At 58.6% G+C, this 13,552-nt stretch overlaps 1 protein-coding gene and 1 long non-coding RNA gene across 4 annotated transcripts in view; one reads left to right on the top strand and one right to left on the bottom strand.

Moving 5' to 3' along the window:
• Window positions 1–608: 608 nt before the first annotated feature.
• Window positions 609–13,552, bottom strand: part of RIN3 (Ras and Rab interactor 3) — a 102,346-nt gene continuing 89,402 nt past the window's right edge. For all 3 annotated transcript variants that reach the window (XM_072761172.1, XM_072761170.1, XM_072761171.1), the window contains 3 exons: window positions 10,136–10,267; window positions 3,566–3,729; window positions 609–1,443 (listed from right to left, as the gene is read on the bottom strand). In XM_072761172.1, the coding sequence (XP_072617273.1) occupies window positions 1,123–1,443; window positions 3,566–3,729; window positions 10,136–10,267 (617 nt within the window). In that variant the 3' untranslated portion in view covers window positions 609–1,122. The remainder of the gene's footprint in view (window positions 1,444–3,565; window positions 3,730–10,135; window positions 10,268–13,552) is intronic.
• On the top strand, window positions 3,698–11,680 carry LOC140599333 (uncharacterized). The gene is made up of 2 exons (XR_012002085.1): window positions 3,698–3,965; window positions 9,743–11,680. It is a non-coding gene; the product is annotated as an uncharacterized lncRNA (long non-coding RNA).

Genomic DNA, 13,552 nt, shown 5'->3' with positions numbered 1-13,552 from the left:
CCCGGCAGCTGCTGGCTGAATAAGCGGCTTGACGCCCAGGGGTTTACTTCAGGGCATGCAGCGTGGTGCATGGCCTTCACATCGAGGCTCCATTTGAACCCTGTTCTGTTCTCTCTGCTTCCCTAGAGCAGTGCTAACATGTAACGGGCACTCAACAAACATGTATTTTAAATCAACGCAGAGGATGCAGTCATGAGTAGTCTGGAGGATGGAGCCGAAGCATCGAGAGACAACTGCAGTTTGATGTCTCTTGTTTGGGGATGAGCCCAGGGGCTGCGGGACAGTGTGCGAGCACTACCTGGCCAGCCGAGGAGGTCAGAGATGAACTTTGAAGGACAAATAGGAGTTTGACCAAACAGTGGCTACGGGGAATGGTATTCCCGGGATAAGTAGTGGAAGCAGGATGTGTGGGATCCTGAGGTGGTGGTGGGGTGGCATCCTGAGGTGGGGAGGCTGCCAACAGCCGGCCGAGGTGCAGACTGCACAGGCCGCACGAGCTACGGGGCTGAGAGCCTGTGGCCAACTGCACAGGACAGGCCTCAGGTTCGCAGGGAGGGTGGCCTCAGACCCCGCCCGGGAGGGAGCGGGGCGGGAAAGGGAGTGAAAGATGCCATTTTAGGAGGGCGTTTATTAGGTTCTCCCCCAGCCCACCCTGGGGCTGCCCAGCGGGTTAGGGCTCCATGCCTGTTCCCCCCAGGCTGAGGCTGGGCCTGTCCACGGAGACGGAGACGCCGGGCTGGCTGTGCGGCCCTCCTGGCGCTTGCGATGCTCAGGGCCTGCGGGGACCTGCGGGGCGAGGGCGAGGGCGAGGGCGACTGCGGTGCTGGGGAGGGGCCGCCCGGCTCAGGCTCAGGCTCAGGGTGGGCGCCTGTGTCCCGCACACACCCTGAGAGGTGCTCCCGAGGCGCCGCGACTGTGCACCCCACCCCCCATCCCGAGGGCCCCGCGAAGCTGAGCCGGGCTGAGGCTGCTCCTGCTCCGGGAAGGATGGTCCTGGGCGCCTCGGCGGAGGAGGAGCGTCAGCAGGGCCGGGTCGGGCGGCGGCTGGCGGGACAGTCCCGGCTGTCTCTGAGCCTCAGTTTCCCTTTCCGCCCCGCGAGGCACAGGGGCGGCCGGGCCGCGTCACAGGAAGTTGGGCTCGCGCACCACGAGGCACGGCGGCCCCCCCGCGGCCCCGCCGCCGTCCAGGGGCCGGTACACGAAGTGGAAGTCGCGCTTGGGCTCGCTCCGCAGCAGGTAGCCCTTGATGCGGTGCGGCAGCGCCTCGTCCGCCAGCCGGAAGCAGCGGCCGTCCACCAGCACGAAGAGCCGGTGGTCCTGGGGCCGCGGCACCGCGAACTTGTCGGCGCACTGCGCGCACAGCGCCTCGGCCGGCGTGTCTGCCCGCGACGCCAGCGTCCGCGCCTGCCGCTCGGGCTCCAGGTACGACACGCAGATGAAGTCCTGGGGGCCGGGGGGCGCGTCAGCCGCGGGGACCCTCCGCCACTGCGGGACCCCGCGGCGCGACCCGCCCCCGCCCCCCCCCCCCCGCTCCCCCGGGCCCCGCCCCGCCCCCGCCCCGCCCGCTCCCCCGGGCCCCGCCCCGCCCCCGTCCCCGCCCCGCCCGCTCCCCCGGGCCCCGCCCCGCCCCGCCCCGCCCCGCCCGAGGCTGCCGTAAACAAAGTCGAGCGTGCAGGCCCCCGCCCAGCAGCCCGCGGTGCGGAAGGGGCGGCCCGGGTGCAGCGCCAGGGCGGGGGGCGCCTGGCGAGAGGCGGGGGGCTCCGGGCAGGGTGTCTCAAGGAGAGGGTGGTGCGTGGGTGTGCGACTGAGGGGGCCGGGCCTACACCTTCCCGCTCCAGCCCCGGGGGCAGGACCCTGGAGTTCCTGCCTGGCTCTGAACCTGCTGGCACGCTGGGACCTTGACCTCTCGGTGCCTCCACTAACAGCTGCAAGCCGGGCGACACCTGTCGACACCTGGGCTGCGAGGGTGGGCGCCTCCGCCGCCAGCACCCTGAGGGCAGGTGGGAAGCTGGGTGCGCAGGGTGCCTTCCTGTGGAGGGGCAGCAGCACAGCTGCCTCACGGTGGGGACCACGATGACGCTGCAGCGGCCCGGACCACCACCGAGGGCTGATTACAGTTGTGCCCGCAGTGCTGAGTGCACCGGGGGCGCTGGGGGGAGCAGAGGGCACTGCTGGCCCCGGGCCCCCACCCCAGGCCTGTCATAAGCTGACCCTCCCCAGTGAGAGGCAGTGTTGTCTGCTGGGCTGAACCCGGGACCTGCCATAGAGAAGCAAGGGGCCCCCCAGGGTCAGGCCTGGATCGAGGTCCCCCCAGCCAGAGTTGGTGCAGAGCCCTGCCAGGAGGGAGAGGAGAGGAGAGGTCGTGTGCTGCAGCCCCTCCTACAACCCGGGCCAGCGACCTCAGGAAGCCAAGTGCCCGCATCTCATCCCAACTTCCAGCTCAGCGGCCCCACTTGTTCCCTGAACTGGCCCCAGGGAGTATCCACACCGTGGAAACGGGCAGAAGCCCAAATCACAGCCGCTTTTTTTTCTCACCGGAGAGCGAGTTACTAAACAGGGTGAAGGCCCCATGGACCAGGATGGGGGCAACACCATCCTAGGAGCCTAGAGCACGTCCTGGGGGGCAGAGCTCGTCTGGTCCCCAGTCCACCTCTGCTGATGGCAAAACTGAGTCCAGGCAGAGGCCACTCAGGGTGATGCAGCAAGGCTCGCTTGGATGGGGGTTGGGGGTCCAGACCAGGCCTTCTGCCCTCACACGTGAGTTCCACCGGTTACCCTGACAGCCAGGGCAGGTTCCGGTCCAGGGGGCTCCAGGTGCCAAGTTCTGGACTGCCGCCTGCCTCTATCCTGCACACACCCCAGTCCCTCTCTGTCCTGGGCCCTGGGCTTGGGGCCCCTGAGATGTGTGAGCCATGCCCTCCTCACAGGGCCACAGCTTCCTACTGGGACAGTCACACCAGGTGTGATTATGTGCTATAACGGGGGCAGCAGCAAGAGGCACGGAGGGCAGCATCTAACCTGTGCTGTAGGGTGGGGACGGGCAAGGAGCTGGTTCCTACAAGACTTCTCAGAGGAGGGTCTGTCAGAGAAACTGAGGCTGGGCAGTGGCAAAGCTGTGGATCAGCACCCGGCTCCCCAGGCGGGATGGCAGGCCTGGGTCCACACCTCCGGGCACGGGACACATCGTACAGTGGGCAGTGGGTGCTATGCACTGGGGTAAGCCCCGCCCCCATCCCGTCCCTGCCACACTGCTCCCCGAAGACATGGGGCCAGTATCAGGCGACTAATACGGCTCACTTCACTAAGCTGGAGGGTCATGGGCTGGTGTGTGGGTCCCTGCCCCCCTGCATCCTCTGCTGGAGGCTCATGGGTGGTGTGTGGGTCCCTGCCCCCCGCAACCCCTTGTGTCCCCGTGTCCCCTGCTAGAGGGTCACGGGCTTGTGTTTGGGTCACTGCCCCCGCCCATCTCCCCCTGTCCCCCGTGTCCCCATGTCCCATGCTGGAGGGTCACAGGCTGGTGTGTGGGTTGCTGCCCCTGCCCCCTGCGTCCCTACGTCCCCATCACCTGCACGGAGGAGCGGGAGGCCCGGGCCTTGTTGAGCGTGCGCCGGCGCTCCCAGCGGTGGATGGAGTCTTGCACCTCCACGCTCAGCTGCCGGGTCACTGTGATCTTGTCATAGTTCTTGATGTGCTCTAGGGCCCCGTAGGTGGTGGTCAGGTAGTAGGACCCTGCGGAGAAGAGGGTGTGCGAGCTGAGGGGAGACCTCCAGCTGCTCCAGGCACCCCCCCCCCACCGCTGCCTGGGGCACCTCGGGGTCACCTGGTCACCTATGGAGCTACAGCCCCTGCGTGGCACCCCTGCCAACTCGCCAGCTTCCTCAAGTCCCGCCCCTGGAGCTGTCAGGCCCTGCTCGGCTCAAAAGACTGTCTTTGGCTCCCCCTTCAGGATGGAATTTATTTTTCAAGTAAGTTTTATTTTTTTTAATTTTCAAAAAAAATTTAAAAAGATTTTATTTATTTGAGCGAGTGAGCAAGAGAGAATAAACGGTGGGGGTGGGGGCAGAAGCAGAGGGAGAAGCAGGCTCCCTGGTGCCCCCTCAAGTGAGTTTTTATTTTTCAAATGGGCTTTGGAATCTTTTAAAATTTAAAGGACACACGAAAAAGTGACCATTGTGGATGTCTATAGGGTGGGGACAGGGGTGGCTGGGAGACTTCTCACTACTTGGTGATACATGTATGTGTGTGTACACGTGTGTGTAGACAGACACACACGTCTCCTAGTCTAAATAAATAATTTTCAAAAGACATATTAAAGTTTTAGTTATAGTTATACTTTTACACACAGTGTTTAAAGATTTAAGGGAAGTAAAAAATTCAAATTCTTCATTTCCCCATTCCTTTCTACTTCTTACATCTGTTACATTCACATCTGTTTCCTAAGGTAATTTAAGCTTTGAGAGACTTCGGATTTCCGCAAAATTTACAGGAAGTTTTCAGATGAAAGATAGTAATTTGCACCGATGCTTCCAAGTTCACTGTTTTTAGGTTGCTAGGGGTTTGGGCTAAGATGTTAGCAAAGTGGGGCACCTGGGGGGCTCAGGCAGTGAAGCATCTGCCTTCAGGTCGGGTCATGACCCCGGGGTCCTGGGATGGAGCCCCATAGCAGGCTCCCTGCTCAGCAGGCTCCCTGCTCCCTCTCTTTCTCTCTCAAATAAATAAAATCCTTAAAAAGAGATGTTAGCAAAGCACTGACCCCATGGAGCCCTGTCACTTTGGAGAGATGGAGGGTGGCTTGGTCAAGGTTGTGCAGCCCCTTCCCAGGCCTCCTCCCAGGCTCTTTAGGGACCAGGAAAAGGATTTCTCTCGTGATGCTTCTGTTTTTTTAAGATTTTATTTATTTACTCACTTCTTTACTTATTTATTGGGGGTAGAGATAGAGGGGGACAAGCAGACTCTGCGTTGAGTGCAGGGCTCAGCGAGGAGCTTGATCACAGGACCCTGAGACCCATGACCTGAGCGGAAATTGCGTCAGAGGCTATATAACCGGCTGAGCCACCCAGTTGCCCTGGTGACAAAGGTCTCTGAGGTGAGGCTGATTCTCCTCCTCGTGACCCACCCAAATCCCATCTTCTCTTTTTATTTTTTCTGAGTAACGGAACTCTCCTTTCAGGGGGAAGGAATAATGAACTAACGATGCTTACTTCCCACGCAGCTGGGAGTTGAGGGCAGGAGACCCCATCTGGCTGAGATGTAAGAGGTGGCGGGAGGATCTTTTGACTTTCAGCGGGAAGCCTTTTGACTGGGCTGACATAGGCCTGGTGTTTTTGCCTGTGCTCCTCCGTCCTGCCTGGGACACACAGGGAGCCTAGCTGCCTACTGATGGGAGGGGACAGGCTTGAGGACAAAGGCTCCTGTCCTACAGCACAGAGGGCCGGCTGTGAAGTCCTGATGGCAGGGCCAGAAAGGGCCATTATCAGCAATTGCTTATCCAAGGACTTCTTGATTGCCGTGCCTCCCTTGTGAGTTAGCTGCAGCCCCAGGCATCCCCATTACGCTGGAGAAGTCTCCCCGACATTGCACCCCGTATAGCTGGGGAGGGCGTGACTAAGGTCAGGGCAAATTGGAGGGGGAGCTGCTGCCTCTCACCAGAGAAGAGCCCCCACCAAGCTACACCTGTGTCTTCCTTTTCGGGAAGTCCGAGAGCCAGCTGTGCCAAGCGCCTTGCCCCAGGGCCGCCAGCTCTGGCTGTCCTGCAAGTCCCCGTGCTCCCGTCTGCTGGCTGTTCCCCGTGCCCACCCCCACCCCCCACCCCCGCCCCACTGGGCCCTGCCTTCCGTGTTTCTGGCTGTGGACAGAGGCGCGGAGTGCAGCACGGTGACTCGGCATGTCCAGTGTCAGAGGCAGAGAGCACAGGCTAGGTCTGGGTCGTGTAGCAGCAGCCCTGTTATCTCGGGGGGTGACTGTCCTCTCTGTGCCTGTTTCCCCCTTCACTTTTCCCAGGATGTGGTGGAAAGTAAATGAGATGAATGCCTGCAAGTGCAGGGCTTCAAAACGTGTGGGCAATGTAGGGTGAGGTGACCCAAGCCCGGGGGGCTTCTCACCCTCCTGGGGCCATGCCATGCGGCGCCCTCCAGGACAACTAGGGGGCAGGTGACCCCTCCTACCGAGTTTGGGAGCCGGCTGTTCCCTTTGGGGAAGCGTGTTGTCCTCTGAAGGAGAGGACTCCCTACTCCCCTGAAGATACTTGCACAGCGTGGCCAGCTGTCAGCCAGGGTGCAGAGGGGACGTGCACACGGATGTCCAGAAGGGCGCTTCTGGGAGAGGTTTGGATCTTGAGCAACTGCCTGGGTCTCCATCTGCCCTTCCTTGCTCAGAGTGGTGGGAGCTGCAGAGACAGACTAGGGGGCCCGGGGTTCCCTCTGCCCAGTGCTCAGGCCCTCTCTGCTTTTTGTAGGAGTCCCTGACCTCTCACGCCTCATAAGCCTCCTGCAAGGAAAGCAGGACTGAGGGGTACCTGGGGGTTCCATCGGCTAGGCGTCTCCTTCAGCTCAGGTCACTATCCCCGAGTCCTGCATCTGCTTCTCCCTCTCCCTGTGCTGCTCCCCCTGCTTGGTACTCTCTCTCTCTCTCTCTCTAATAAATAAGTAAATTGACAGACTTAAAAAAAGAAAGCCGGACCCACTCACTGGTCTCTGACCGGTTTAGCACCTCTCAGAACCAGCTGACAGAGCATAAGGGTCTCAGAGGGCACAAAGCCAAACTCGCAGGCTGTTGGTCACATGCACAATGCTGGAGCGCCCCGTCGGGTTGGAAACCCCAGATACAGCCCAGCGCACGTACCTTCCTAAGCCAGGGGAGTCAAGTGACTTGTCCAGGGCCCGCACAATCGGAAGCAGGTCCAGGACAGAAATCCAGTGTGAAAACCGCTCTTTTCATTAGACCTACATTAATTCCCCTCTCTCAGTGGAGCAACGCCAGTTTCTAGGAGGGAGGGCTCCCAGAGGGTCCGCCCCTGCCCCAGGTGTGTCTGTGCTCCCAGGAGTACCAAGGCCAGGGCTCTGCACCCCCCCTTCCCCCCAGGCAGGCTCTTCTTTCTACCTGAGACTGCGGGGCGTTGGGGGTGGATCGCCGTGTGAGCCAGCAGCCATGTAGGACAGGAGGCAAAGCTGGGGATGCTGCTGCCCCTTGTGCTCATCTCTCTGCCCCCAGAGCCTTCTAGATAGATGGAAGGCTGCTGGCTGTCAGTCAGACCTGGACCTGCGTAAGCCCGTGCCCAAGCCAGACAGTGAGCCCCACGTCATCTCACGAAGGAAGGCCAACAGCAGCATGGCTTGGGTGCTGACTTCCCCCTTGGGCTCTCAGAGCAGGAACAGAGAGAGGTGTGGGGAGGCCTTTTGGTTTGTGTAACACAACACCAAGTTTGTCCTGTGGCCCTGAGAGCTGCCAGGGGCCGGGTCTTTCACCGCAGGGTCAGGGTCGCAAGGGCGGGGAGGGAGGGGCCATGTGCAGGCCTTGCAAATACCGCCCCGCCCTCAGATTCATTCCCAGCACTCGCCTCTCACATTCCTCTCACATTCCCCAGGAACCTTCCCATGTGGGGCTGGGGTGGCTGCAGGGTGTTCTAGCAGCCTTGGGTCAGAACCCTGAGCCCTGCATATTCACTCATATGTGGCCGGTGTCAGAAACGCTCCACAAGCCCAGCAGAGCCCAGTGTCCCTGCCTGGAGGACCCGGGCTTTCCCCCCCAAACCCTGTAGAGGCTTTAGGAACAGGAGGAAGACCTAGGGGGCCACGGCAGGACTGGGGTGGGGGGTTGGGTCAAGGATGTCCCTGCGCCTGGCCTGCAGCCCCGCTTGGCCACAAGGATGCAGGGTGAGGATGCAGAGGGAGTCATGGTGGCCAGGGCATAGCTGCCCACCACGGGAGGGCCGGCCAGCGCCCAGACCGTGGCAGAGCTGCCCGATCCTGCTCCATCTTGCACAAGGCTTTGTGGACACTGTCTCGAACACTGTCTATGACACCCTGCGCGGTTGGGGCCAGTCCTGAACAGGGTCTGTAAGTGATTTCTTCCGTGGGAGCTCAGCAGCAGTGCCCACTGGAAAACATGAAAATCCAAAAAAAAAGTAGAGAAGCCACTCTGCTCTGTGCTCGGCCCTCCACGATCGTCTGAGCAATGCCCTGCCCTGCTGCACTATCCCACTAGCCTATTTCATTTCTTCTCAACATCCACGGGATGTGAGATTTTTTTCATTTGCTTATTTGCTTAATTTATTTAAGGTCTGACATCCTCTCTCTCCCAACTGGAATAAAATTTTACAGGAAAGGGGACCTGTTGTCACCTCGCTCAGTCAATATCTGTTGAATGAATGAGTATAAGGCCTTTCCCCAGGTGACTACTGAGTCTAAATACTTATTTTATTGTTTTATAAGACTTTTTTTTTTTACATATTGAGGCTACTAACTCTTGGTATGCTAATTTGAGAACACTTTTCTCTGGTGTATCTTATTCTATTATGGTGATTTTTGACATGTGAAAGTTTTGCCCTCAGAGGTCACATGTATGGTAGCCAGGGGACAACAGCTAATATTCCTGCTGAGAGCTCTGGGTGGGCTGCTATACTACTCAGGGGCTAGCCCTAGGAAATGGGATATTCAGGATTGGGGTAGGAAGCCAGTTCTGCCACAGTAACCTAACCCTCCTTGCCTCCCCTTCCTTGCTAACTTTTCCCTTAGATTGTGGGAGACACATAGTGTTGTCGGGAGGCCCCTGCCCACCCCCTCAGCCTCACGGTGCTTCCGCGTGCATTCTCAGGGCTGGACAAATCAAGGAGGCAGGCCCATTGAGGCCTGAGGTAGAGGCCTGCAAGTGTGGGGCTCAGAACAAAGCAATCATTCATTCTCACGGGACTATCAGCCTCGCCTGCCTTGCCCTGCATTGTAGCCCATGTGCCTGGGACTCGTGTGTGGAGACGTGAATGGGTGGGTGGACACAGGGTAGGTGGCTGTGTGTGCAGATGGATGGATAGATGGATGGATGGACGGACAGACAGACGGGTGGGTGGAGAGATGGATGGATGGATGGATGGATGGATGGATGGATGGGCAGACAGGTGGAGGGATGGACAGATGGGTGGATGCACCAGGCAGTGGACAATCACTGCTGGAGGAAGCCCGGCTTCCACTGAATTCTTACAGTCCCTGGAAGACAAGTTGTCCCAACTGCAGAAAACGCTTAACTAGTGACGGAAATAGTCTCAGGGTCGGGAGCCCTAGCGAAGCATCTTCGTGACAGCAAACTTCAGGGCTCTGCATGCTCCCCTGAGTTTCCAAGATCTCACGGAACTGGCCTGTCACACTGTTGCCCCAGACTGATGTGTCCCCCTTGCAAACAGATGCAAGGAAGACCAGCTGATCTCAGGAACCGCAGGGCCCTGGGAGTCGCACCCCAGCCTCTGGGGCCGATGGCTGCGAGGAGCCTGCGGGGCACGCCCAGACAGCGGGGCGGGCTGTCCCTCAGGGAGTCTGGGTGGATGAGCGGCCCCAGCCAAGTGGGTGGGGGAAGTGGTGGAGAAAGACGAAAGGGGAAGGGAAACCAAGCGTGGGGCGGAACAGACCACACCTCTCCCATCATCCCCCTGGGGTGCGGGGCTCCCTGCCCACAGGACCCGGCCAGGCTGGGTGAGCAGGGGCCAACTGGTCCCAGGGCTGCCCCCATCTAAGAACTAACTATGATTTCCACTCAGGTTCCCTCTCACGCATCGGTCCATTGCTTCAGCCTTATCTTCTGTGCTACCAGCAACCGTGGTTCCCTCTGTGGAGAAAGCCTTTACCCCTCCTTCAGCTGTCTGGCTCCTGTCCAACCCTCAGTGCTCAGCTCAGCTATCACCTCCTCCTGGAAGCCCTCCCTGACTGCACAGTCTGGGCAATGTGCTCCCATACACGCTGCTGTGTTTGTCAAGCAATGGTGACCAGGTCTGTTCACCGGCTCCCGTCGGCCCACAAGCTCCCCTAGGGCGGGCCTCTGGGGGGCCTTGTGTCCTGTCTCCAGGGCCCTGGGTGTCTGGCACCCAGGAAGGTGTATGGGGCTGTGCAGGGCGACCTGGGGGCCTAGATGTGGGCCTGGTGGGCAGACTCACCCTCCCCCAGCTGTAGGGCGGGGTCCATGAGCTCCATCATGTACTCCACGTTGAGGAGCATCTCTGCGAGGTTGCTGCGGGCCAGCACGTACATAAGCACTGGCAGGAAGTCGTCTGCCCCGTAGGGCTTCCCTGCGGGGACAAGGGCAGAGGCAGTGAGTGCAAGCTTCTCAAGAGCTGTGCCCGGGCCCTGCAGTATGGGGCACGGTGACCCCTGCACAAGGACCCCCTGAGCAGGATGGGGGTGACCTGGGGTCAGCCTTCTCAGGGCAGCTGCAGACATCCTCCAGGTCTGAAGTGGAAGAAGGAACCAAGAGAGGCACCGTCCACTGCAGAGGGCATGACCCACCTGCCCTCTCCCCAGCTCTTTCCCCCTCAACATACCTTTGCTGCTGGTCTCTTTTATTTTTAAGGATTTTATTTTTAAGTCATCTCTACACCCCACATGGGGCTTGAACTCACACCCTGGGATGGAGAATCCCATGCTTTGCTGACTAAGCCGTCGGGCGCCCGGTCCCTCCTTGCTGCTTATTTGACAGCCAACTTCATGGAGCCACCTGGAAGCAGCTGTGTGTCTTTCGTTTTTTAACTGAACGTTTATTTTTTATTAATTTTATTTATTTGTTCATGAGAGACACAGAGGGAGAGGGAGAGACACAGGCAAAGGGAGAAGCAGGCTCCCAGTGGGGCCAGATGTGGAACTTGATCCCAGGACCCTGGGGTCATGCCCTGAGCCGCGGGCCCATGCCCATCCCCTAAGCCCCCTGTGGCAGCTGGCAGCTCTCTCTAACAGTGACATGTTCTGAGAAGTTTCTCCATCCCTTTCTACCTCAGGCCTCCCCGTCCACCTGCAGCATAGATAGTCTTAACTCTCCCTCTCAGTGCTCCCTGGCGGGAGAGCCCTGCATTCTAGCCTCACTCTATGGGCTCAGCAAGGGGGCCCTCCTGAGGGGTTCTTTACAAATACAAATAGCTCTGAAAGGAATAACCCATTGCCTCTGCTCTGTGGGAGATGCTCCCAGGCTCAAAGGACCTGGGGAAGACATGGGGTGAACAGCAGGCCCAAGACTCTGGGGTCTCTCCCAGCACGGGTCCCGCTGGCTCTATGGACGGATGGTTTGGCATCATCAAATCAAAGTCTCCCTGCAGAAGGAAGAAGTCCTCCAAGGACGGGATGCCCTGCAGTCCCCCAGGGGACACCTGCATGCCTGAGACTCTGGGGAGCAGGAAAGTCAGCTGAGCAGCTGTGCACAGGGTGGTGGTGGGGAAGGTCCTGTGGGGTCCCCAGCCCATCTTCTCACTTCCTCCTACCTAAGGGAGTTCAGGGCTCAGACAAAGCTCCCCAGACTCCGCTGGAGGTAACAGAAGGAATAGCGCAGAAGGATCCATGACTGCTGCCCCTTGCATCTTGGGGGAGATGAATAATGGGTCCAAATACATGCCGAGCAATTACAGCTTTTTTAGGTTTGTACTTGACACATTTTTACAAAGGATTTAGGTGAGCCTCAGGAAGCGCGTAATAAAACAGTAAAATCTGAATAAAAATGTAAGATGTGATGTGATTTTTGTGGATTCTGGTGGGGACCAGAAAGATTTGAGTGAAGGAAAAAGTGGGAAAGAGAGATGATCACAAAGTTATAAGAAGGCCCCTATGCCGCTGGAAAAATAAAACACACAGGTAAGGCAGGACCCGAATGATGGCTCCCTCAGGAGGGAGCGTTTGGCTTTGAGTCTCCTGGTGGCCAAAGTGAAGAGGAAAACGGTCATTACCTTCTTCTCATTGTCCATAAAAAGAAAACACCAGTTTCTCAGAGGCACCAAGTCGTTTGTTCAAGGCTTAGGGCTGACTCCAACATTAACCATGTGGCTTCACTTCCTACGTGAGGCTTACAATCGACAAGTTCCTTCGCACACATGGGGGCAAAGTTCACTTAGTGATTTTCACTTCCTTGCCTCAGGACACAGATCAGGGTGAGTGTCTCCAGGAGGGAGACAGGGAGGCGAATTTCATAGGTCATCATGCATGTTCCCCTGCGGTCCTTGTAACAATGCCGAGAAATTGGCCCCTTCAGGGGAAAGAGCCCTGAGGGGGAGGAAGGGATGAGAGAGGCACAGAAGCCCTCCAGGCTGGGCTGCGTCCTAACTTCTGCAGAACGTGGGCTGCAGATCCCAGTAAGTGGTCAGCATGGCTCGGCCATGGCCCACCTGGTCATTCACTCACTCACCCATCCACCCATCCATCCATCCATCCATCCCCCCATCCATCCCTCCCTCCATCCACCCATCTGTCCATCCATCCACCCATCCATCCATCCACCCTTCCCTCCATCCACCACCCATCCATCCACCCATCCAAACCCTCTTATTAACCACTCTGTTCCTTGAGTGTTACCCACCCAGGTAGTAAGATCTGATTTTTCTGGGTTCCGGTGGGGGCCAGAAGGAGGCCAGTGAAGGAAACAGTGGGAAGGAGGTTTTGAAAGGAGTGGGAGAGCTCGGTATTGATCAGCAGCCCCTCCGGAGGCGTTCTGCCCCCTTGCCCAGCCTGGCCAGGCTGGGGCCCTCGGGGGCCCTGGGCCCCACCCTGAGGGCACAATCGAGCAGCACATCCATGCCTCCCCAACCCGGCCAGGCCCGTACTGGCTCCTGCATCTGCACGGCCCACCCCGTTCAGCACTGGCGCCGCTCCGATAATGTCTACCCGGGGTTGGGGAGGTGCCCTCTTGCCCACAATTCCTCCTAGCTCGGTTTTGCAGGGAACAGTGTGCCCAGTGGCTTGCTTCCTGGCCAGCACTCAGCCCCTACATCTGCAAATGGGGGCCAGCGAACACCAACCCTCATGGCCTCTTGGGGTTTTCAAGACAGCAAGATGAGAAAATACAAGAGTTCAGGACTTGCAAAAACTGCTACGGAAACATAAGCTATGACTAACATCTCTGTTCTGTTTTCTCAAGTGGCCTCAGTTTTCCTGCCCATGAGATACGCAGGTTGCAGGAGTTGGTAACGCACAGCACCAGGAAGCAGGTTGGACCCAGAGAGCCAGCCTCCGCATACTTCGTACCCGCTGTGTGACCTCGGACTTGTTGCTTCACCTCTCTGAGCCTGTATTTCTGGTCATGCATGATGCGACACTGGTCACAGGACATGCTATGGGATTTTGGTGAGAACCCTACACACAGATTTACACAGGCTGCCCCCCATGCTCCCATGGAAAATGCCTGCTCAGAAACCTCCATTCCTCCCATTCCCACTCTGCGTTCTGAGGCTCTCTGGTTATTTGTTTCGGGTCCCAGTCCCCTCCCTACACAGGACGAGTTTGTTTTGGAGAAAGCAAGCTTTCCCCTGAACCTTTATTAAACCTGAGCCACGACTACAGGGTTCCCGGGGCTGTGGGGTAAGGGGGGTTGTGCTGCAAGA

Source organism: Vulpes vulpes, chromosome 6 (assembly GCF_048418805.1).
Source record: "Vulpes vulpes isolate BD-2025 chromosome 6, VulVul3, whole genome shotgun sequence".
Lineage (NCBI taxonomy): Eukaryota > Metazoa > Chordata > Mammalia > Carnivora > Canidae > Vulpes > Vulpes vulpes.
Note: the sequence above shows the minus strand (reverse complement) of the source record. Positions and strands in the feature narration are given on the sequence as shown.